The sequence below is a fragment of the Nerophis ophidion genome, linkage group LG05 (assembly GCF_033978795.1).
Source record: "Nerophis ophidion isolate RoL-2023_Sa linkage group LG05, RoL_Noph_v1.0, whole genome shotgun sequence".
Taxonomy (NCBI): Eukaryota; Metazoa; Chordata; class Actinopteri; order Syngnathiformes; family Syngnathidae; genus Nerophis; species Nerophis ophidion.
Window position 1 is genome coordinate 46,708,326 of NC_084615.1, and position 25,162 is coordinate 46,733,487.

At 39.8% G+C, this 25,162-nt stretch overlaps 3 protein-coding genes and 4 non-coding genes across 9 annotated transcripts in view; all 7 read right to left on the bottom strand.

Annotated features, from left to right (window-relative positions):
- cnksr3 (cnksr family member 3) overlaps window positions 1-1,424 on the bottom strand; it is a 30,971-nt gene extending 29,547 nt beyond the window's left edge. Inside the window, exon 1 of one of the 2 annotated variants that reach the window (XM_061901123.1) lies at window positions 1,200-1,424. In XM_061901123.1, the coding sequence (XP_061757107.1) occupies window positions 1,200-1,251 (52 nt within the window). In that variant the 5' untranslated portion in view covers window positions 1,252-1,424. The remainder of the gene's footprint in view (window positions 1-1,199) is intronic. The other variant, XM_061901122.1, reaches the window with a different exon arrangement.
- Window positions 1,425-2,496: 1,072 nt separating this feature from the next.
- rps7 (ribosomal protein S7) lies at window positions 2,497-8,350 on the bottom strand. The gene is made up of 7 exons (XM_061901125.1): window positions 8,281-8,350; window positions 7,715-7,800; window positions 7,481-7,552; window positions 6,996-7,139; window positions 3,760-3,824; window positions 2,937-3,087; window positions 2,497-2,606 (listed from the first exon to the last, which is right to left on the bottom strand). The coding sequence occupies exons 2-7, from the start codon at window positions 7,787-7,789 to the stop codon at window positions 2,529-2,531; spliced, it is 585 nt and encodes a 194-aa protein (XP_061757109.1). The 5' UTR covers window positions 7,790-7,800; window positions 8,281-8,350; the 3' UTR covers window positions 2,497-2,528.
- LOC133553719 (small nucleolar RNA SNORA73 family) lies at window positions 2,677-2,894 on the bottom strand. Its single transcript, XR_009806980.1, has one exon. It is a non-coding gene; the product is annotated as a small nucleolar RNA SNORA73 family (small nucleolar RNA).
- LOC133553716 (small nucleolar RNA SNORA73 family) lies at window positions 3,479-3,696 on the bottom strand. The gene has a single exon (XR_009806977.1). It is a non-coding gene; the product is annotated as a small nucleolar RNA SNORA73 family (small nucleolar RNA).
- On the bottom strand, window positions 6,430-6,647 carry LOC133553718 (small nucleolar RNA SNORA73 family). The gene has a single exon (XR_009806979.1). It is a non-coding gene; the product is annotated as a small nucleolar RNA SNORA73 family (small nucleolar RNA).
- On the bottom strand, window positions 7,196-7,413 carry LOC133553717 (small nucleolar RNA SNORA73 family). The gene has a single exon (XR_009806978.1). It is a non-coding gene; the product is annotated as a small nucleolar RNA SNORA73 family (small nucleolar RNA).
- A 992-nt stretch (window positions 8,351-9,342) lies between the features above and the next one.
- e2f6 (E2F transcription factor 6) lies at window positions 9,343-24,231 on the bottom strand. Of its 2 annotated transcripts, none has more exons than XM_061901127.1 (8): window positions 24,123-24,231; window positions 18,791-19,093; window positions 18,614-18,660; window positions 12,221-12,276; window positions 11,970-12,153; window positions 11,734-11,889; window positions 10,007-10,121; window positions 9,343-9,935 (listed from the first exon to the last, which is right to left on the bottom strand). In XM_061901127.1, the coding sequence occupies exons 2-8, from the start codon at window positions 18,965-18,967 to the stop codon at window positions 9,765-9,767; spliced, it is 906 nt and encodes a 301-aa protein (XP_061757111.1). In that variant the 5' UTR covers window positions 18,968-19,093; window positions 24,123-24,231; the 3' UTR covers window positions 9,343-9,764. The 2 variants fall into 2 exon arrangements, with proteins under 2 accessions (XP_061757111.1, XP_061757110.1); XM_061901126.1 differs by having other exon boundaries at window positions 23,924-24,197.
- Window positions 24,232-25,162: the final 931 nt, after the last annotated feature.

Genomic DNA, 25,162 nt, shown 5'->3' on the forward strand with positions numbered 1-25,162 from the left:
AGTTTAAACATAACTAAAGATTAATAGTTAACATCATCTATCATTCTGAATTAATATGTCGATAGCTCGCGTGCAATCCTACATAACCCAGCAGTGTAAATCTGGCCAGGTTTTCCAAAACTTTCCATCTAGGGCTGCATACTATAAACAAAACAAAACATGCTGTGGCCATTTTTATTTTTGTATAAAAAAAAATATAGGTAAAGTAAATACCACCCTGTATGTGCTTTGAGGTAAAAGAACCAATATTCCAACTTCTCTGGTTACTTTACGTATTCCGGCTCTTTTCTTTCTACTTTTAATTTGTTTTTAAGTCCATCCATCCATCCATTTTCTACCGCTTATTCCATTTTTGGGGTCGCGGGGGGCGCTGGCGCCTATCTCAGCTACAATCGGGCGGAAGGCGGGGTACACCCTGGACAAGTCGCCACCTCATCGCAGGGCCAACACAGATAGACAGACAACTTTCACACTCACATTCACACACTAGGGCCAATTTTAGTGTTGCCAATCAACCTATCCCCAGGTGCATGTCTTTGGAGGTGGGAGGAAGCCGGAGTACCCGGAGGGAACCCACGCATTCAGGGGGAGAACATGCAAACTCCACACAGAAAGATCCCAAGCCTGGATTTGAACCCAGGACTGCAGGACCTTCGTATTGTGAGGCAGACGCACTAACCCCTCTGCCACCGTGAAGCCTGTTTTTAAGTCATTGTGGTTTTTTTGTGTTGCAGGCATCACTTTGGCTACCGTTGGTGTGGGTGTTGAAATGTTCATCTCCTGTGCACAGTAAACAAATTGTATTTTCATTTGCATTGTTGTTATTATGGACGCAGTAAATATTCTGCACAGGTGCTACTTGACGTCCCCAAACAGGTGTGTCCTTCAGCTGGCAAGCTGATTTGTTTACTTTTGTTTCTGGCACTTATGTTATCATTTGGTTAGAAGATGTAATGTTGTTGCCTCTCACACTTTCGTGATATCTTCATTTTCTTCTTCTATGAAAATATTTATAATCATAATTATTGACTCAGTTTGGTATAATTTTCACGATTGACAAGCACACACACAATATTTGGAGTCACATTGAAAAATAGTGTTGACGAAGTTATTACGCTAGCAGAGTTAATTAAAAGTGCTTTGACAATTTTGCTGAAGTACCAAAAAGAAGCTTCTAAAATGTTGTTTGGCAAATTTACCTTTCATCCAGTCCACTACTTGCTGCGGACTCCACGTCCTCACAGTATCCATGTCTCCAAGTCCAAGGTTCAGAAAAACCCCAGAGGCCAGTAAGAAATCATTATTAATAAAGATTAAAAATAAATATGAGCATCAAGCGTCATCATGTTGGGACTTGAAGTTGCCTCGTGCTGCTCCTGACCCGACTGATCTTTAGCAGGTTTGGAGCGGGACAGGAGCGCATTGTCGGGTTACACTGACCACGCCTCTTAGTTCTCCTCCAATCAGGTTAAAGGAGGAATCTGCACGAGCTGTTTTCTTTGTTAACGTCACACTATTTTGTTTACAACGTCACAAATAAACCCACATTTTATGTTTAGATGTTTCTGTTGATAAAACCTCAAAGTAGTTTTGTTAAAAGCCCAATCTAGAAGTTAGATTGTCAAGATCGTAACAATGGTTTCCTCTACCTGTCGACCGGCTATAACATTTTAAAAGTAGCCAACTCAATTGGCCATGGTTAATCAACGTAATTGTTCTTGACCGACGTCACATTTCCTGACAACTAAAGGAGGGGAACTTGTCCAAATGTACTATTTGGAGAAAAAGCATTCTCTGTATATACATTACTTTTTGTCTTTAATTTTGGAAAGAGCCAAACATAAGAAAAAAAACAGCCTCTATCCAAATGCAAATGAGCTTTAGGTCAAAATGTCAAAGGGGCCAACACAGACAGACAGACATTCACACACTAGGGCCAATTAAGTGTTGCCAATCAACCTATCCCCAGGTGCATGTCTTTGGAAGCGATGAGGTAGCAACTTGTCCAGGGTGCACGCCGCCTTCCACTCAATTGTAGCTGAGATAGGTGCTTGCGCCCCCCAAAAAGGGAATAAGCGGTAGGAAATGGATGGATGTCAAAAGGGCCATCGCCTGTTGGCTTTGGACCTTTACACTACAGGAGTGTTTATATAATTAATTTGCAGCAAAAAAAGTTAAAGCCTCTCACAAGTTTTGAACTGATCTCTAGTCATTTTCTGCCCAGATTTGGCCCCAGCACCACCAGTTGAGTAGACCTGCAATAGCTAAATGCTAACCTAAGTCTAGTGCCAAAACCTACTGAAACAGTGTACGATCAAATACAATTATTTTTATATTTACAGGAAAAGTATGACGCTTGTCATTGTGTAGTTATATCAGACATTAGAACATCTTGTCGACCAACCTACCAAACTGTCAGAATATTAACAATGCATTTGACTTGTCCAAAGTAAATTAGGGTTACAAATGCGTTAATTAAGATACAAGGCACACATAAACAGTAAACAACTTTATTTTGTCATCTGCATTTACAGCTGGAATTCAGGGAATTCAAAGACGACTTCTTTGCCAGTGAGCTTCTTGTAGACACCAGAGAAAGTTTCCACCTGAAAGACATTGTAACAGTATGAAGATTATTTCTAAACTTTGTCAGCTTTATTTCATAAATGATCACAGCTATGTGCACTGCATGGTTGGGCTCCCCAGTAACGGCCCCAAAGGACTCTGGGAAGTTGTAGGAATATGCAGGACGCTCGTCCTCACCAGCTAGGAGCCGGGAACAAAGCTTAGTTTTTGACGGCGTGGAATGGGAATATACATCTTAGCTCAAGGCTATGCTCCCATACGCCACCAGAACAGAGCCAGGAAAGCAACTCTCCGGATGTCCACGTCAGATTACAGACAAACTTATTAAGAGGCTGTCAGTGACAACATACTTTGTGTTCAACGTTGTTCTGCTGTGCCTTGTCCAGGTGGACCTTGATCAGTCTGCTGCTGTCAAGTTTCACTCTGATTCTCTTTCCCACAATCTCGCTGGGGAACACCAAGTCCTCCAAGATGGCGTCATGGACCGACGTTAGTGTGCGGCTGAAGCAGAAGCAAACATCGATGAACACTCAAACATTACATCAGACTTATACATTAGTCAAATATACTTAAATTTTACTGAACGGACTATTTAACAATTAGAAGTTAACCTTGGTAAAACACTTCTGCACATACTGAATTAAATATTGGCTTTGATTGACCTATTTCTTGAGTCCTTACACGCTCACCCAAACGAGGGATCTAAGCGTACAAAAGGATTACAAAATAGAAACAATGGCTGCTGTGCAGAGTTTAAACAGGTGAGCGAAACCGCCACCTCACTCCAAACACCAATCCAAAGCTGTGAAGTTATTTTTCTCCATGCGTGTCCTGAAGGTTTAATTTAAGAAAACAGGTCACAATGACCGACATACAGCAAATTTAAGACTCAAAGTGTGCACTGCATGGTTTGGCTCCCCAGTAACTGTCCCAAAGGACTCTGGGAAGCTGTAGGAATATGCAGAACGTTCGTCCTCACCAGCCATGAGCCGGGGACAGAACTTAGTCTCTGACGGTGTGGAAGGGGAATGTACGTCTTGGCTTAAGGCTACGCTCCCTTACGCCACCAGGACAGAGCCAGGAGAGCAACTCTCTGGATGTCCACATCAGACTACAGACATGAAGACCTCATCACAGTTATAAAAAAATTGCAACAAAACAGTCAGAACTTACCTTCTGGGACGCTTCTGCTTATTCTTAATGCGGCTTTTTCTGGTGGGTTTGGGAAGAATTCTCCTCTGAAAGTAAACAATGAGTCAAGTATGACATCTTAATAATGGATTAAATTTATATAGTGCTTTCTAGACACTAAGTGCTTTACAGTGAGAACTGAGAACCCATCATAATGGTGGTAAACTAGATTTGAGGTAAACAGACAAACGTAGCTTCCAGCAGTACCACTCAAAGGCGCTTCAAATCTAATCTTTTTGCATCACATTCAGGCCACATCAGGGGGTAATCCGAATCCAATTGGAATCTGGGGTTGGGTCAAACGCAGAGAATAATTTCGCCACACCAAGAGTGTGTGTGACAATCATTGGTACTTTAACTTTAACATGGATGTTTGTGCCACTGCTTAATAACGTTTTGTTTTTTTTAAATACAGTTTTGGATAATTGACTTAATTGTGCATGTCTTTGGAGGTGGGAGGAAGCCGGAATACCCGGAGGGAACCCACGCATTCACGGGGAGAACATGCAAACTCCACACAGAAAGATCCCGAGCCTGGATTTGAACCCAGGACTGCAGGACCTTCGTATTGTGAGGCAGACGCACTAACCCCTCTGCTACCGTGAAGAACGAGTGAGTAATTGTACTACTGTGACACTGTTGTGGCATGCAATCAAGCCGGGTTTAACGCATACTGTTCATTTCCACGGTGGCAGAGGGGTTAGTGCGTCTGCCTCACAATACGAAGGTCCTGAGTAGTCCTGGGTTCAATCCCGGGCTTGGGATCCTTTTGTGTGGAGTTTGCATGTCCTCCCCGTGACTGCGTGGGTTCCCTCCGGGTACTCCGGCTTCCTCCCACTTCCAAAGACATGCACCTGGGGATAGGTTGATTGGCAACACTAAATTGGCCCTAGTGTGTGAATGTGAGTGTGAATGTTGTCTGTCTATCTGTGTTGGCCCTGCGATGAGGTGGCGACTTGTCCAGGGTGTACCCCGCCTTCCGCCCGATTGTAGCTGAGATAGGCGCCAGCGGCCCCCGCGACCCCGAAAGGGGATAAGCGGTAGGAAATGGATGGACGGAAAAAAAAGAGATGAAGTAAAATACAGCAATATGTCATCAGTTTCTGATTTATTAAATTGTATAACAGTGAAAAATATTTCTAATTTGTAGTGGTCTTTCTTGAACTATTTCGAAAAATGATATAGAAATAACTAAAAAACTTGTTGAAAAATAAACAAGTGATTCAATTTTAAATTAAGATTTCTACACATAGAAGTAATCATCAACTTAAAGTGCCCTCTTTAGGGATTGTAATAGAGATCCATCTGGATTCATCAACTTAATTCTAAACATTTCTTCACAAAAAAAATAAATCTTTACCATCAATATTTATGGAACATGTCCATTAAAAGTCTAGCTGTCAACACTGAATGTTGGATTATTTTTTCAGAGTTTATCAACTTACATTATTATTTCATTGAAGTATTATTCAATAAACAAATTTATAAAGGATTTATGAATTGCTATTTTTTTTAGAATATTTTTAATAAATCTCACTTGTCCCTTTGCATACCTTCAAGTAGCTCCAGGGGGTCGCGCACCCCCTGAAAGAGGACTACTGCTCCACTACATGTCATCTTGCATGCTTATACTTCACACAACCAATGTGCCGGCTCCATAACATGTTGTATGAGACTTGTGCAGAACAACGTAAGTGGCTGCAAGATGTACTTGGTTAACAGCCATACAGGTCACACTGAGGGTGGCCGTATAAACAACTTTAACACTGTTACAAATATGCGCCACACTTTGAACCCACACCAAACAAGAATGACAAACCCTTTTTGGGAGAATTTCCGTACCTTAACACAACTTAAACACAAGAGAACAAATACCCAGAACACCTTGCAGCACTAGGTCTCCCGGGTTACAATATACAACACCTCAACCAACACAAGTAGGGATGGTGGGGGGTTGGTGGTAGAAGAGTCAGGGCTGCATGTGATTCTGAGTAATTGTTCTGTTCTGTTTATGTTGTGTTACGATGCGGATGTTCTCCCGAAATGTGTTTGTCATTCTTGTTTGATGTGTGTTCAGTCTGGCAAATTTGTAACAGTGTTAAAGTTTTATTTGCGGCCACCCTTAGTGTGACGTGTGTAGCTGTTGATCAAATATATTTTACAATACCACACGTGCGTCTTGCATGGCCAGATGGAACATACAACTGGGCTTGCACGCTGTCAGTTCAGGATGTAGGGGGCGCTAAAGGCAGTGCCATTATGGCACTCCTTGAATATTGTTGATCTGGAAAATATCGACAGGGGCTTCTATAGAATTGGTGCCTTTAAATTCAGGGGTTTCCTGGGAAAATTGGGGACGTTGGCAAGTATGACGCTGTCAAGCGCCCTTCATATTAAACTCGCGGGCCGCACCAATATAAAATTGTCATATCGAAGTGCGGGCTGCATAATAACGTCTCGGGGCAGCATGTTTAAGACCACTGGTCAATGCCCTCTCCGGCTACCAAACAGACATAAGGCCATGAAGCTGGATTTGTACCAGAAACCCTCAAGTTGCTGGATGGCCGCGCTACCATCTGAGCCACGTAGTTTCCATAAATATGCCTACACAAACCAATTTATACAAACATTTAACTTTTTCAAAAGTTGTGTCAGTGTGCACTGCATGGTTTGGCTCCCCAGTAATGGCCCCAAAGGACTCTGGGAAGTTGTAGGAATATGCAGGACGCTCATCCTCACCTGCTCGAAGCCAGGGACAAAGCTTAGTTTTCGACGGCGTGGAACGGGAATATACGTCTTCGCTAAAAGCTACGCTCCCATACACCACAAGGACAGAGCCAAAAAAGTACCTCTCTGGATGTCCACGTCAAGTTCAACAACTTCTTGGAACATATCAACTTTAAATTTGGAGATTATTATTCTAATAACCTTGAGAAAATGTGCAACGCTGCTTCACTGGGGTTCAGTGTTGGTTCCAACAGCAAATGGCAAAATTTGATGAAAAAAGTGAGATGCCAATAGAATTATCTATTTTTTTTTTAAAGAAAACCAATCTGCAAATTTGCAGGGAAGAAAAAGCTGAATGGATAATTTGCCAGGATGAATAGAAGATACATTAAAGTTAATCAGCACCAGATGTACTTCTGGACCTGCACATGACTTGAGACGCTATCTGCCATCAAGTGACCCGATAAACTACACGCTCAGTAGCTTCTCACCTGTGCAATGAAGACCACGTGCTTCCCGCTGAACTTCTTTTCCAGCTCCCTCACCAGTCGCACCTGAATTTTCTGGAAGGACTTCAGCTGAGGAACCGGAACAAAGATGATGATGGCTTTCCTGTTACCACCAACCTCAATTTCCTGAGGAAAAGATTAGTTTAGTATTTCCTACAAAAAGATTACCTTGATTCAGAATGTAATGTACACTGCATGGTTTGGCTCCCCAGTAATGGCCCAAAAGGACTCTGGGAAGTTGTAGGAATATGCAGGATGTTCGTCCTCACCGACCAGAAGTCGGGGACAGAACTTTGTCTCCGACGGCGTGGAACAGGAATGTACGTCTTAGCTCAAGGCTACGCTCCCATATGCCACCAGGACAGAGCCAGGAAAGCAACTCCCTGGATGTCCACGTCGGACAAAACATCATGACATCTTTGCGCCTTGCAAATAAGACACATAGGCAGAAATTATTAAGAACTTACCTTTGCTGCAGTGATGTTCAGCTCTCTCAGCTGAGCCTTGAGGTCTGAGTTCATCTCCAGCTCAAGCAGAGCCTACAGGACACACATGACCATGAACATAAATGATGATTAGCTTGGCAATTTACCATCAAATGAAACCACATTACTAACTAACTGTTTGAACTTTGTGGTCATAACGTCAGCGTTAATTCATGCTTAAGATGTGTTAATTGAATGTCATTTATTAACTCTTACCTGAGAAATCCCAGACTCAAACTCATCTGGCTTTTCGCCATTTGGCTTTACTATCTTTGCACTGGTACTGAACATGGCCTTTGTCTCTGCACAAATGAAGGTTCGTCTCATGTTACTTCAAAGAAGACCACACAAACAAATCAAAGCCATAGGCTTGACAATATAACTGGCTAGTTGACTACATCCACACATTGGCTAACAGTTTAACAAACAGTCACTAACACAGCCTGCTATTAAGAATATTTAATGGTAACATTCGCAATTAACAGGAAGACTCACACGCGAATTGTGTCTTTCACGGCAATATAATATTTCTAAAAAACGAAGCAGTTTGGTGAACACATGCACGGCCTGCTAGCTAGCTGCCCCTTACAACTAGCCTTCACTCTGGATATTCTGCTACGCTTTACTAAGTCGTTTCAAAAAGCCATCCGCCACCATATGTCAGGTAATCTAAAGCATCACGGATATACAAACATTTACAATGTCATAATGTGGCCCTTTACACCTGTTTTATCACAAAAAAAGAAGTCAAAAGTCTGTACTGCAGTAATATCACGACTTACCTCTGTCAACGACGGCCAAGGAAGAGAACGGAACATCGCGAGAGTTTGAGTAATGCAATGCAGTGGCGCAGTGAACTACCGCGAGAAGATTCGATCTCGTCTGTTTATCGCGAGAGTTCAAGAGAGCGCGTTCGGTCTGCTAATATTCAAAATAATTCAAGTTATGGTATTTAATAAAGGTATTTGAAGTAATTTAGAAAATACCTGTTTGATATATTATTTTACTATTTCATTTATTGGACTCATTTTTAATATAGTATTAAATATTTTTTCCTTGTCTTGTTCATTAGTCTATTCTTGTAGGTAGTATTGTTATGTAAACTGCTCACCTTGAAATTTGTCAAAAAATAATGAAGGGAAAGTGCCCTTCTTGTTTGCATATTTATCAAATAAAAAACTTGTATACAAAATAATAAAACAATCAGAAATATGTATTCAAAATAAAACTATCACAATTAAAATTTGTATAATTGTAAATAAAAGTTATCTATTCAAAGTCCATCCATCCATCTTCTTCAGCTTATCCGAGGTCGGGTCGCGGAGGCAGCAGCCTAAGCAGGGAAGCCCAGACTTTCCTCTCCCCAGCCAATTCGTCCAGCAATTCTCGGGCGATCCCGAGGCGTTCCCAGGCCAGCCGGCAGACATAGTTTTCCTAATGCGTCCAGTCGGACGTGCCCTAAACACCTCCCGAAGGAGGCGTTCGGTTGGCATCCTGACCAGATGCCCGAACCACCTCATCTGGCTCTTCTCGATGTGGAGGAGCAGCGACTTCACTTTGAGCTCCCCCCGGATGGCAGAGCTTCTATTCAAAGTCAATAAACAAAATCAGACTTCAACAGAAAATTGTTTCTTAAACACAAATTGCTGACAGCCACATGTCAATGATCTTTTAAACAGACAACACATTTACATAGTATGTTCTAAACTTCCACATTATCTAAACAGTAATTATGCACAACTATATTGACGTTATGTATCATGCAAATGTTTATAAAACTAATACAGTAAATAAATAAATAGTAATCATTGAGGCTACACTAAATTATTGGCGATTTAGACAACTTGGACTTTATTAGTAGGTTTTATTAGTATTTACAGGATATTTTATGGATTTACTCTCTGAAACAGAAACAATCAAACCTTGATAATGAAGACAAACACAATTCTGAGTCCAAAAACTTTTTTCTGAAGACAACTAGCGCCTCCTTGTGGCTAACAGAAAAGCAACAGATGTTTTGTTTTACAAGTGATGCTTTCTTACATTTGTGGTTCTCATATGATGTTTCCCTTAACTGCAATAAATGAGACATAAAACACGTCAACAACAAAAAACTAAACATCAATTTTGAATTTGGACTGATGTTCCTGCACAGATGCCTTTCAGGTATTTTTGCTGAATTCGGTGTCAAATGTTTACAAATCAAAAGCAAATAAAGCCTCGGACCATCCAGAGTATAAAAAGAAAAGGAAAAAAGGAGACCACCCTAGCGGCTGTTACTGTTCGTGTGCAACGTTTGCATCTGTATGCGACTTTCCTCCAGCGTCATGAAGCAGCCGCTCATCTCTTCTTTCACTTTCACTCCTCCTGTCCCAATGTCGCAGGTCAGCAACGTTATTGGACCCTTACTCGACTTAAGGTGGACCTTTATGCTGTCCTGCACAGGTGATGAATAAACACTTAGAGAGGTTCTAGCTTGTCAATGTTTGCCTTTCTGTATTTGGTTACCTCTGTGGGCGCTGGGACCTCAAGTTTGGTTTCCTCCGGAGCTTTGACCAGGATCACCGTCTGCTCGTCAAAGGAGGGAAGCCGGCTGATGTCCTCGTGTGTGATGTAGGCCGCCGTGCACACACAAAAGTCAAGGAGCAATCTCAGGTTGTCTCTCAAATGGAATAATTTAAATGAGTATACCTTGTATGCTGTGTACTTGTTGACAAAATAGTGCTGTCCCAATTGCACTACTGTCATTGTACACTTCCCACAAACAACCATCTTAACTCATTTCTCAAGTTAGCCCCTCCCCTTCTGCTAGGTAGGCAAAATGGTGACTATTTATCTGGAGAGTTCAAGAGAGCGTTAAAATGTATCACTCCGGGGGAACATGGCGTAGTGGGTAAAGTGGTCATGCCAGAAACCTGAGGGTTGCAGCATCGCTCCCCGCCTCTTGACATCCAAATCGCTGCCGTTATGTCTTCGGGCAGGACACTTCACCCTTGCCCCCGGTGCCGCTCACACTGGTGAACTAATGATGAATGAATGATAGATGGTGGTCGGAGGGGCCATAGGCGCAAACTGACAGCCTCGCTTCCGTCAGTCTACCCGAGGGCAACTGTGGCTACAAATGTAGCTTACCACCACTAGGTGTGAATGAATGATGGGTTTTCACTTCTCTGTGAGCACTTTAAATATCTAATAATAGAATAATAGAAACACACTATATAAAATCTAATCCATTATTATTATTATTACGTACTCATTAATTTTTTGTGTTTTGAGCATAACATCCGATAATTGACAGTGTACTGCATTTTGCTGTACTTCTCAAATGTGAGCATACTAATGCACTCAAAAAACTAAGAGTAAGTATGCAAGTGTAACACACTAATGAACTCAAAAAACTAAGTTTAAGTACTCAAATGTAATACACTTACGCATTCAAAAACAACATTTAAGTATGCAAATGTCACACACTTATGCATTCAGGCCTAATTTTTGCTTTTTCCTTAAGAAAAGTGTAACATTATCTATTGTTTTCAACCCTTAACAACAGATCATGAAGTTATTTACTTACTGTACATGTGTTGGCTCCATTTGTGTGGATGGGGGCGCGACCATGAGTGCGCTTACGCAGCTGTATGCCCCTAGGCGACTAAAAATAAAAAACATACTGTATCCTGGGCTCCTTGTTGTTGTGTACTGATGTTCAGGACAATGTACATCCATCCATCCATTTTCTACCGCTTATTCCCTTTCGGGGTTGCGGGGGGCGCTGGCGCCTATCTCAGCTACAATCGGGCGTTGAAAAAAGTCACTATATTAATAATTAAATGTGTTATAATTTCACAAGAGTTTTGCAGCAGCACATGTTTGTACGCATGTCATAGGCACTTAAACAATCAAGAGGCTTCCTCTACTTTTTGTTAATGTGCGCACTGTTTTAAAACTTCACTTGTGTAGATCGCGTATTTGAAAGTATCCGTGTGGACATGGCCTTAGTATATGAGTAGGCAAGTGTGACAGATTTATGCACTCCAAAAAATATCTTCAAGTACACTAATATAACACACTTATGCACTCAAACTGAGTTTAGGTACATAAGTGTTACACACTCAAAAGAAAGATCCTGCACATGAGTCTAAGTAGGAAACTGCACCAATTGAGACATAGCCATACTGTGTCCTTTAACGCACTTAAAAAATAGCTTGTTAGAGCGCCCTGTAATGACAAAAGGATATGTAGCATTTACTTTGTCATCCGTCATGTCGAAGAGTTGCTGAGCACAGTTTTTGATGAGGCCGTCTAGCACGTTCTCCACCATCTTCAAGTTTTCTAGTTCCTTCTGGAAAGTCTCCTCATCCTTCCAAAGAAACTTGGAGACTGGACAATGTCCTCTGGGGGGACAACAGTGAAAGAAGGAAACAAGGTTTTTAGTGCCCTAAAAAAAGAAAAAAACATAACATTACAGACTTACATCCACTGGACCCTTCTGGCCGTCCTCTGGACCACGCGGACGCCCTCCAGAATGCTGATGATGTCATAGATGTGACACTTGCGGGTCTGCAGGCAGCTGGCCACCTGATGGAGGTCCAGACAGCCGTCTGGAGCCACCAACAAGAGCTGCAGGAAACGTTGAGTCAGCAGGAAAAGGGATGTGTCTAAGAGGAAGACAGTTGGAACTACATCTTTTTTCCCTTTTAAGCATTTTTACTTAGTAAGTCTTACCGTGTCCGCTTGACTTCTTTGTTGTAGGAGTCTTCTCTTTGGACGGAAGGTCCACACTGCAGACAAGAAGGCCAATATGTCAACTCATTCCACTCTGGCGCCCCGTAGAAGGTGGGTAAAAGATAGAAGCCAAGGGAGGATAAGTAAAATAAAAAGTTGTTCTCAAACTGGGCTCCTATTGAGGAGGCCCCGTCTCGAGTGAGGAAAAAAAACTTGATAGCGAAGCACATACTGTATACATATTACAACATACAACTCGGGACTTGCAACAAGGGGTAAGGGGGCGGGCATCCGTCTCAAAGCTGCCAGCCACTATTGTGCTACTTTGTGTTCCAACATACCATGTGGGGTGAGGCGAAGGGGTGGAGTGTGTGTGTGTGTGTGTGTGTGTGTGTGTGTGTGTGTGTGTGTGTGTGTGTGTGTGTGTGTGTGAGCATATGCTCATTGTTCAGGGTGTAATTGTTGTGTTTATAGGCCTGGAGTCTCTCTCTGCAGGCGTTACGAGCAAAGATGGTAAATGGGTTATACTTGTATAGCGCTTTTCTTGTTATGATCTGCTGCCCGGATCATATGTTTTGTGGATTTTTGAGTTTGTTTGTGCACTTCCTTGTTTGTTCTGTCACCATGGTTGCTTACTAGTTTCACCTGTCCCTTGCTTTTGACGCGCACCTGCCTTGAGATTACGCCCGCCTTTTCTGTCCACTCATTCTGGATTCTAAGTTTGTGTTTCACGCCGTTTGTGTTTAGCAACAGTAAAGTTCCCGATCCTGTTTTCCGCTTCGCAACCAGCTAGCTTCCACGCTAAGTATTTGTTTTCCCTTTAGCTCCCATGATAGCGCTCTTGGTTCTTTCTTGTTCCCATGCTAGTTCTGTTTGTTTTGCCTCTTGTGCCTATTGCCAGTGTTTCTGTTCTTAGTCTGTTTTTAGTTTAAATAAACCATTATTTCTTACCTTCACGCTGTGTCCGAGCCCGATCTGTATCAAGGAAGAACGAACCGCATCACCATGCCACTCAGACGTTACATTTCTACCTTCAAGGTACTCAAAGCGCTTTGACACTATTTCCACATTCACCCATTCACACACACATTCATACACTGATGGCGGGAGCTGCCATGCAAGGCGCTAACCACGACCCATCAGGAGCAAGGGTAAAGTGTCTTGCTCAAGGACACAACGGATGTGACTAAGTAAAACTCAACTCCCAGGTGTTATTAGAGGAGGTAGAGGAGGCAGGGAAGTCAGAGCGGCTAAGAAGTGCTAAGAACTACAACATGGCCCACAAAACCACACATCCTTAAGATACAGTTAGAAAGTGACTTGAAGATAGTTTGTAAATCATAATCCAAGCAAAATTTTGACTAAAGAACCACCATTACATGTTATGTAGACCACACGCAAGTGTTTTAAATTTACAAAAAATCAGAATACATCCCTTTTAAAACCTTCTTTTAAAACCTTTAGCATATCAGTATGTAGAATTAAACTATAGAATGAATTAAGCAACAAAGTCAAACAAAGTACTAATATGATCAAAGTCTAAGAAACTGTTCAAAACTCATAAGTGTTTACAAAATACAAGGATAAATAATCTTGACAAACATTGTAATCCTTAATAAAAATGAGATAATCCTATTCATCTCATTATGTCAATCACAATCGATTTAACTATTTATTACTGAGGATCCTATTTATTTATTTATTTATTTAATATAGCTAATGATTGTGCTACAGACTGAGTACAAACAAATGTGTTAGAAATTGCTATGTAAAAGAAAAGGGGTATGATTAAATAAACTCGGCATCTTCAAATTCCTTTTCGTAGAATGTATAATGAGAAACTGGAAACGTGATTTACCATATTGTAACTGTATGCATGTTTGAAATAAACTAATACCGTAACCATTTGTCGAATACATCAATGTGCAACATTATCTCATATTTTAAACCTTTTTAATGACGGAGTATTAAGTTATTTATTTCCGATTGTTGCTTTTATGTCATCCAACAGCAGACACACGAGCACACACGGGTGATTAAAACATTTTCATCCATGCAAACATGCTCTGGTTTTAAATATAATTTACACATCATTGTACATGTAATATATCATATGTAGTTACAATAGTAAAAAGTCAGTTTAATGTGGATCATAACACACACTAAAGTGACACCATTTCTATGTATCTTTTGCGATAGAAAAATGAGAAATAAACAAAAAACATTGTCTACTCTATGCTAAAAACTAGGCAACATTAAAACGTATACAAACCCTAAAATTTAACACTTCTGATAAGTAAGCTCATTTTGATTTTTTTTACCCTATTTTTGATAGATTTCATTAAATCTCCACTATTTAAAGCCACTAACATCAGTCTCGTAGCAGATTAAAACAGCCGTTTTGCCGTGCTTCATATTATCTTTGTGCCACACAGCGGTATTGTTGTTGCTCTCAGTCAAGCAAAAGAAGAGGATCAGGAAACTTACAGGCATAGAGAAAGTGACGTTATAGATAATGATGAAATTAACGAGATTTTAATAACACGCAAAATTTGACTGGAATTAATTGCAATTTACATGTTAATTTGACACGCCTACTTATTGTCACCCCTAAATATCAATCTACTTGTCAATTTCCTCTTAGTAGGTCAACCTCTGCTGTAACGTAGTTCTAGTAAGATTTTTGTTGTATGTGTGAATGTGAGTGTGAATTTTATCTGTCTGTGTTGGCAACTTGTCCAGGTGTACACGCCTTCCGCCCAAATGCAGCCGAGTTAGGCTCCAGCACCTCCCGCGACCCCAAAAGGGACAAGCGGTAGGAAATGGATGGATGGATGTATTTGGGCTGGGGGATATATCGATATACTCGATATATCGCAGGTTTGTCTCTGTGCGATATAGAAAATACTATATCGTGATATTCGAGTATACGTTCGGACGCGGTTGCTTTTAGCTGCGGGCATTACACTACAGGCTGTTTTCACTTTCTTGTCTCTGCTTCTCACAGAGACATAAAATAAGCGCACTTTCTTACATACGGCACATACTGTCGCACGTACTCTCGCGGATCAGACAGGTAGTACTATGGGTAACGTTAGCAGCTAGCGGAGCAGTGCCAGTAATAATAAGAAAGAAAAAAGGTGCAAATCTGGTAACAAATGAAGGAAAAATAATTAATTCCCAAGAAAAACAGCACAGGGTCCATCGTCCGCTGTGGTTTGGCTTCAAGTGGGAGTATGTTGAACAGACAACCGTAAAATGTCAAGTATGCAGAAAAAGCATTGCTACAAAAGTAGCATTACTGCTAATTTGTAGAATCATTTAAAAAGTCACCCGTTAGACAATGAAGAGGGCTTGAAACTCCGCATGTCAACATCTACGGCCGGTGCCACAGCCGACAAAATGCCGAAGCCACCATTTCCACATCTACACTGTATGAAAAAAATAGTAAACAACAGAAAGAGATAACATCCGCGGTAACCTACCACATAGCGAAGGACATAAACTATTTGATTTTCTATTATGCAGCTAATTTTTATTTTACACTTTTTGAAATATCTTTTGTAACATCATGCACAAAGTGAAATTTATTTATTTCAAAATATTGTAGTGGCGTTCTGTACAAAAGTGCACATCAATTTAGTGTTGTTTTGATACGTCATCTTAGTGACATCATGCACAAAATTGCACTCATTGCTTGTTTTGAAATGTCTCTGACAATCTTACACTTTCTGTTTTGAAATGACATGAATGTTTGTGCCATTGCTTAACAACTGTTTAATAAATACAGTTTTGGTAAATTGACTTTGTTTTGATTTCCCTCTCAGCATGAAAGTTTAAAATGAGCATATATTAATGCAGTATTAAGAAGAATGTTTTAATGTAGACACATAATCATCATACTGGTGTGATCATATGCATCAAGGCTAAGGCAAAATATCGAGATATATATTGTGTATCGTGACATGGCCTAAAAATATTGAGATATTAAAATAAGGCCATGTCGCCCATCCCTATATTCTATTGTATTGTTTTGTTTTGTTTCATTACTTCACATTCAAGCTAGCTTAGCGGTTAGCGTGGCTTCTGTTCTCCTGCTGGTGTGGTTTCGTTCAGTATGTGTAAGCGCTAATTCTACATTTTTGAATCATCGGTATTACTTCATGTGACATACCTAAATGAATGAATGAATGAATGGTTTATTTTGAGCCATGCAAACAAAACAAGAGAATGACATAAAATACAAAAGAAATATATCAATACATTATTTTTACACCTACATTGAAAACATTACATGTGACTAATCTTTTGTAGATGTCAAGATTGGCTCAAAGGGAGTGGAAGAAGTAAACTTATTAGTCCCACCCCTATACATATACAATATATATTTATAATATATAATACAATAATATATATAATATAATTCAGTTCAGTGGTTGCTGCGTAGATGCTATATATTATCTATATATAATACATTTAAATTCACACACACTTACATACATACTATGTACACACACATCTATACACACACATACATACAATTTACATATATATATTATATATATATACATACACATATATATACTACATATACATATATACATACATACACATACATACATACACATACACACATAATCACATACATACACAAATGCATATACCCAAAATACACATATGTCCATCACACACACACACACACACACACACACACACACACACACACACACACACACACACACACACACACACACACACACACACACTAAAACTTATACATATAATAGTATATATAATATACACTTTTGTCTAAACATTATTAACAGTTTATGGTGCCTATGGGAACAAGCTTTCATTTTGACTGTGATATTAGTGGTTAAAAGTGGATCTGTGGCTGTGGAGCTACTGCCCCTGATCAACAGGACCTGAGGACCACTCTTGCTATGTGTCCTATGCTGTGCATTAAAAGAGACGAGGGAGACCCATGCCAGAGGAGTTATCCACGAACATAAGATCCCCCACTCGCCTGCCCTGTACTCCAGATAGTGTACTTATGTGTCCCTATGCTGTGCATTAAAAGAGACGAGGGGAGCCCCCTGCCAGAAGAGTTATCCACGAACATAAGATCCCCCACTCGCCTGCCGTGTACTCTAGATAGTGTACCCAAATCCCTTTTCTTAGTTTCCATCGGCACCAATTCTTTAGTCAGAATTCATATTTGTTTTTACATTTGCAGAATATTAGTATTACTCAAACTGCATATAGGATTGTTTGTACACGCACGCACGCACACGCACGCACGCACACACACACACACACACACACCACATGCACACACACACACACGCACCACACACACACACACACACACACACACACACACACACACACACACACACACACACAATTCAATGTATTCCTCTTATTGATACTAATTCATATAGTTTAACTAGTTGGGTGATGTCATATAAGTAATAATAATAATAATAATAATAATGATAATATCAACAATGACTAAACAATAATAATAACGATAATGATAACAATAATAATAACAATATGAACAATAGCAATAGTAATGACAATAAATGATGACAATAATACATATAAAATAATGAAGATGACGATGATAATAATAACAACAATAATAATAATAATAATAATAATCCTTATTAGCCAGTGATGGAGTTTAACACTTAGGCATCCATGTTCACATTCATATACATTGCCCATACCATTTTTTTGTATCTTGTTTTGAACTGATGGACATTTGGACATTGCTTGAGCCCCACATCCAATCCGTTCCATAGTTTCACTCCACGCACAGACACACACAAACTTTTCCTGGTAGTTCTTACTGTTGGAATAGTAAAGATACTACACCCCCCTTATTTATGAGCTCCTTCTCTGTGTTTGAAATGTATTTGAATATTGGCAGGTAGAACCTTTTTGTTTGCTTTAAATAGTAATTGAGCTGTATTAAAATCAACTAGATCAGATTTAGATTGTAAAAATAAAATATTTGTGTGGTCACAATATCCCACCTTGTGTAGAATTCTTATTGCACGTTTTTGAAGTGTAACCAGGGGATGTAGTGAAGTTTTGTAGTTGTTGCCCCAGATTTCTATGCAGTATTTTAGATATGGCAAGACCAATGTACAATATAATAAATGCAGAGCTGTGTAATTTAAATCAACCATATTTGGATGTTTGTCTATCTATTCAGAATTGTCCACGTCCCAATTGTGATGCATCGAAGAAGTAATAATCTCCCCCAACACTAAGAGACACTAGAACAGTTTCTACAAGAAATATGCATTAAAAGATTATGGCAGGTGTTTGGAAATCTAAAATACTGTATGCGTTAATGTAGTATGAAATAAAAATGTTTACCTTGATGTTTTGGCGTCTGAAGTAATGTGAAAAGTCTGACTCGGCGCCTACAAAGCACAAAGAGTTACAAATATTAAAGCGTAATAGTTACAGGTGTTTTTATTATTAAAATAAGATATTATTGATTTTTTTCAAGTTACCAAACTTGTCTGCACGCACATGCGATCAGGAGCTCACCTTCTGAGGTGGCGGTGGTGTAGGAGGAGGTCCCACCTGAGCTGCTTCATCCCGACCTTCCTCTTCATCATTATCCTCCTCTTCGCCGCCAACAGGGCCCCACTGATCCTCTTCTTCGGACGACTCGACTCCCCAGGGGTTGATGATGCCTAGCGGTCCATCCAGGTAGGGCGGCATGATGGGGATTGCGTCGTTGCTCACCCCCTTGGCAGAGATGTCTTCAGGCAGGAAGTGCTCCTCACAGATCAGGTGTGGCTCTGCCAGATCTTGTTTGTCCGTCTCTCGTAACGCCGCCAGCCATACCTTCATATCATTATCATGTTTAGTATTGTGGTTGTACTTCTCTAAATCAGCAGAAAACAGTTTCTAATGTGTGGACCACCTTTGTCTACATGAAGATGTCTTTCAGGAAAACTGCACTTTTTTGGAATTTTGCCTGTCATTTACATTCCTTTTTTGAGATGCGCACGCACGCACGCGTGTGTATATAATGTACACACACAAGTATATGATATAAAAATAATAAAATGTCATCAAATTGAAATTGACTGTCATATAGTGTATGACCTACTTTGTAGTAAACGAATATATAAAACGCCATGCAATTTTCATTCCATTAATGTTTACATCAGCGACTTATGTTCAAGGTTTACAAAAAAGTAAACAAAGGCACGAATCAAAATAAACATTCACGATACAGCACATAAACAGTGACAGGTCTAGAACTGCTGAGTTTTGAGGGCAAATGATCGACTAATTTAGCAGTCAATTCAAAGTATGAAATTAACCTACCTAAAGAAGTTTTGTAGCTTGCTACATTTTTCCCCAACAGCGTGTGTTTTCTTTTTTTGATTTGTCCCTTAAATCGGCATTTGGAGAGCTGCCTGACCTAAATTCACTGAACACCTGACGCCCTTCCAGACCTTGATGCAACTGGTTTATTTCTCGGAAAATCTTGGCACAACTCGGCCATTCCCGTTGTCGGTTAACCTTTTACAAACGCTTCCAAAATGGCTGCACCCATGTGGTTTATACCGATTAACGTTAATTATGCGATGTCCCAAACAGCTGAAAATGTAAGAAAAAAAGTCATGTTTTTTTGTTTTATCAATTTATTTGACGAAACAATTAGGTTACAATTAGGGACGTCACGGTATGAACATTTCTTATCACGGTTATTGTGATCAAATGTATCCCTGTTATTATTATCGCGGTATTCTTATATGTGCTTAAAATGTTCTAAAAGTACTTTTACTGAAATCTTTTAACCAAGTTTTATTGAACAAAAACAGAAACAACACATTCAAAATTATTTCCTTTGAAGAAGATACATTATTGTTAATAAGAACACTGTACTTATCAAGTAAAAATTGAATGCGAACATGAAAACAACAAGCGTTATAAACAAAGTAATATGGCAGAAACAAAATAACATAAGTGAAAAAATCCATCCATTTTCTACCACTTATTCCCCTTTGGAGTCGCGGGGGGCGTTGGTGCCTATCTCAGCTACAATTGGGCGGACAAGTCGCCACCTCATCGCAGGGCTAAGTAAAAAATAAATGTGTAAATTGTTGAAGATATCACCTTATTGACATAGGAGATAAACAATAAAAACAAATGTAAGAATTTTGCAAGATGGCACCTGATGGCCATAACATGTAACTGCACTCGTTGTCTATATGAACACAAATATTAAGTTTATCATATATGAGAGCAAGTCTTGCACATAGGGCTGCACAGTTATGGCCAAATTAATAATCAAGATGATGTTTTATGAATAGTGAAATTATGATAATAAATCCTAATTATTAATTAATTAGGATTATTTATTGCATTCGTTAAAACAATGTTGGGTTGGGGTGTGAACGTAATGTCTATTAAGGCTATAAACGTAATCCATATATTTAAAGGCAAATATATGTCTTTATGTTCATTAGTAGTATTAATCTGTCACCCTTCTAACATTACATTATGCCTAAATTTCTATTTTTATATTTTAACAGAGAGAAGTATTTTTTTAACTTATGTGCATTTAAAGTGGATGTAGATGCTATATCAGGACAGATGCATTAAGAGTTTGAGCAGAAATATGTCGTGTAGGAATTGACTATACAAAATAAAACATTAACGTGCTTTCTATGTCATATGAATGGTTTTCAAAGTAACTGTCTGAAATGAACAAATCCACAACATGTAAAAACATGGTGTTTACTTTTTTATATCAATATAAACCACAAAGCAATTTGGCTAATTAAGATAAAGTCTAATAAACAAGCTTTGTTCTTTTCTAAAAACACCATGTGTCAGCGCAACAGAATAGCCCACAAAAAAAAAAACAGGAGTACCTCTCACATCTAATACACAATCTTCACAGCCTGCGTTCAATTAGAAGAGCTGACAAAACATTTTAGCTAGTATTGATGTTATCGGAACACAGAAAAAGTTTGCAGTTAAATAAAAAATGAGTGAGCATCCCAATAAACAAACTGAAGACTTTATAAACAAGTTGTGACATCGCCTGCTGCATGTTTCCTCACGTCACAAACTCTCCGTCACACCAGCTGATGGACGCTCTATTGAGCAAATAAAATTAACATCTCCTCCACGGTATTCTTTTAACGTGGGACGAATTAGTCTTTCTCCAATATGTCCACACCTGTCATCATTTAAAAGCAACAATGCGCTCTTGAGTGCGCGCCAAGACTGCACGGAAATTAAACGAGGGGAAAGGAAGTTAAACGAAGCGCTTGGCTCCGTCTTGTTCAAGAGGAACTCTACGGAGCAAAGTCTATCGTTGCGTTCCTCCATGTTTCAAGCCAAACGACATTAGTGCGCATTTTTGTCATTACTTTTTAATGATAATGGACATTTTTTTCGGTAATTAAACATTTAAGCATTATTAATAACCTTCAGGAATTTTACAGCGATTTATCATTATACCAATCACGTTACATCCCTAGGCCATCAACAAGTAAAAAGCCAAGGGCGGTCAAGGCATGTCCTTGTCGTCGATGCTGGTAAAAGTTTTAGGGCATTACGGCAAGTGACAAGGGCGGTCACGGGACTACCATCCATCCATTTCCTACCGCTTGTCCCTTTCGGGGTCGCTGGAGCTTAATTCAGCTGCCTTCGGGCGGAAGGCAGGGTACACCCTGGACAAGTCGCCACCACATCACAGGCCCAACACAGATAGACAACATTAACACACTAAGGCCATTTTAGTGTCGCCAATCAACCTATCCCCAGGTGCATGTCTTTGGAAGTGGCATTTGCCGTAGGTAATTTCAAACCCTGTTGTTAGTCGGCATGCCAGCAATCTGAGGGTTACTGGTTCAATCCCCACCTTCCACCATCCTAGTCACATCTGTTGTGTCCTTGGGCAAGACACTTCACCCTTGCTCCTGATGGGGCCCTGGTTAGCGCATTGCATGGCCGCTCCCGCCATCAGATTGTGATTGTGAATGTGTGTGTGAATGGGTGAATGTGGAAATACTGTCAAAGCGCTTTGGGCTCCTTAAAAAGGGGTAGAAAAGCGCTATACAAGTACAACCATTTACTATTTAGTCGCCTCGGGCTAGCAGTTTTTTGCTATTTAGAACACAGAAAAGAGAAAGACGTGTACTTTTGTCTCATAAGAATTGTGGATGAGCAACAGTTTTTTAAAGTACAATTTAATTTAATTTAATGTTAGGCATAAATATTGCATTAGACTGTGAAGGCTGGTCTGTTAGTATAGTTATATTGTTTGGTTTATTAACGTAATAAATGTTACCCTCTTCAATATATATACACCAGACATCAAGAGATGGCTAGAAAACATTGAAACTAAACTTTTTTTGAAAATAAAGTTATAAAAGCCTGGAAGTTTAGGATTTAGTACTATTATCTTGTGTTTATCATATAGCGTTGTTGTTTTGTTTTTGTTTTTTGTTGTTGTGCTTGTTACCATATTTGATCTTTCCATGTATATACTGTCCTTTGGACCCCCTGTCAAAAGCTTCTTCTAGTTTATTTGGGGGACCCTTTCACGTACCAACATCTTTAAATGATGATATTCACCACTATTGTAAATACTATATGGTATTGTGAATAAACTTGTAAACTTGAAACTTAAACTTGATTGTGAAAGCAAGCCAAAGATTCCAACTTTGTACAAATAAGAAAATATCCCGAAGACTCCTCAAAGATAGACGCTTGTGACCTTCCTTTTTGTCAACAACTTCTGTAGCCAAACTTCATGGACCTCAGTCATACAAAAACATTCATCATCTCTCCCAAGTAATTGGGCATATACGCACACACATGACCCCCGCCGTTGAATCAACGCCTTCACCACCGCTTATCTCCTCTGGGGCTGTGGATGGCTGAGCAGTTCTATATAGCAACAGCGGGCCTTCGCGAACCCACCCCTTCCTCTGTTGCAAGTTGGTGTGATATATGTATGTTTAATGTGTGCCATGCTATGTGAGTTTTTTTCCTTGGACTCAAGTCTAGACCTCTCCTGTGGGTCTAGCCTTAGAATTATATTTTTTTTACCCCCCCCCCCCTCTCCTAATGTCACCCTTTTTTCATCTTTTTAAGGAACTGTCACACCAAATTTCTTCCCCCCTACTAAAACCTTCCCCCCCATTTACTTCCGGTGTCATGATTAATACAGACGTTTTGTTAAAGCTATATTATAAAAATATAACGCTATATTATAAAAATACAGACGTTTTGTTAACACTATATTATAAAAAAAATTCAAAAACAATTTACAAACACAAGCTATGGGATGACGCATTTACTTTCGGGGTCACGTTTTCTCTTATGTCATACCATAGCTTGTGTTTGTAAATTGTTTTTGAATTTTTTTTATAATATAGCGTTAACAAAACATATGTCTGCTCTTAGCGGGACTGTGCCGAAAATGTAATTTCAGTCCTGATGTGTCTTGTACATGTTGGAATGGACAAATAAGGGATTTCTTTCTTTCTTTCTAAGGGTTTAGATTTAGCGTTAAATAACGTCCTCGCGTAAGCAAACCGGCTAACAGCCATGCATGCCAATTAAAGGCTGGTAAATAAAGAAGGACAAAAATCACAAAGTTGCCAAATGTGCAATGTTTATGCGCTGCTCTCAAGTTCATACCTTCACCCTCGCTGGGTCTCTGGGAAAGGGGAAGAACCTCTTCGGTGGTCGGTGGATACCCCCGCGGTTACCGTTCGACACGCGGTTCGGACATCCAGAAACAACACACTTCACCATGCTGAGCCTCAGCCCGAGACCCACACCAAAGCAATGTGGACTATAAGCACATCCAAACCCGCCCTGTGTCCACAAAGCTCACTTTTAACTCCGCTGGTCAGGCTAGACGTTCCTTCTTCACGTCGGAAATGGTGTTGGTTGACGCGGAAGTACAACAACGGAGTGAAAACAAATCTGCGCCTGTTGCTAGGGCGCCCCCTATTGGAGAGGACGAGCAAATTACATTTAGTATTTAATCGGGATCACTTTGTATTGGCAGCACAGTGGAACAAGGATTAGTGCATGTGCCTCACAATACGGAGGTCCTGAGTTCAATCCCGGGCTCGGGATCTTTCTGTTTGGAGTTTGCATGTTCTACCCGTGATTGCGTGAGTTCCCTCCAGGTACTCCAGCTTCCTCCAAAGACATGCACCTGGGGATAAGTTGATTGGCAACACCAAATTGGCCCTAGTGTGTGAACGTGAGTGTGAATGTTGTCTGTCTATCTGTGTTGGCCCTGTGATGAAGTAGCGACTTGTCCAGGGTGTACTCTACCTTCCGCCCAAATGCAGCTGAAATAGGCTCCAGCGACCCCGAAAGGGACAAGCGGTAGAAAATGGATGGCACTTAGAACTGTGTTGTGTTGAGTAAGTTTTGTCTTTCTTTATTTTTTTTAATTCTTTTTTTAATATTTTTTTTATTGAACGACAAACATACATAATACATAATGCACACAAAAGTCAATGCACTTTCAACATCAGCAAAACATGTCAAGGAAAGAAAAGTAAAGCAAATACAGATAGAGTTTTAAATAATAATAAATAATAATAATAACAAATATGAAAGACAAAAAGGGCTACCTAAATCACTTTAAATGTTTTTTAACAAAGATATCAATTTAAGAGTTTTGTACTCTTAATCATCCTCCAAGATTTGATTGATAATTGGAAATTATTAAGCCAATTAGAAATTGTAGGCCTTACTTTCATAAATCAATCTTTATGCAGAACATTTTTTGCCGGGAGCATAGTATTGTTGACAAACATTTCTATGGTACAGTTGTTTATAAAATTACCAAATTTCAATCAATCAATCATCCATCCATCCATCCATCATCTTCCGCTTATCCGAGGTCGGGTCGCG

Coding starts and splice junctions, on each gene's coding strand:
- e2f6 (XM_061901126.1), bottom strand. CDS start 24,040: ATGGTGAAGTGTGTTGTTTCTGGATGTCCGAACCGCGTGTCGAACGGT. Junction 19,094..23,923: donor GAGACCCAGCGAGGGTGAAG/GTATGAACTTGA, acceptor AATGATATGAAG/GTATGGCTGGCGGCGTTACG. Junction 9,936..10,006: donor AGGTCCCAGCGCCCACAGAG/GTAACCAAATAC, acceptor TCACCTGTGCAG/GACAGCATAAAGGTCCACCT.
- rps7 (XM_061901125.1), bottom strand. CDS start 7,789: ATGTTCAGTACCAGTGCAAAGATAGTAAAGCCAAATGGCGAAAAGCCA. Junction 7,553..7,714: donor TTGAGTCTGGGATTTCTCAG/GTAAGAGTTAAT, acceptor TGTGTCCTGTAG/GCTCTGCTTGAGCTGGAGAT. Junction 7,140..7,480: donor TGAACATCACTGCAGCAAAG/GTAAGTTCTTAA, acceptor TCTTTTCCTCAG/GAAATTGAGGTTGGTGGTAA.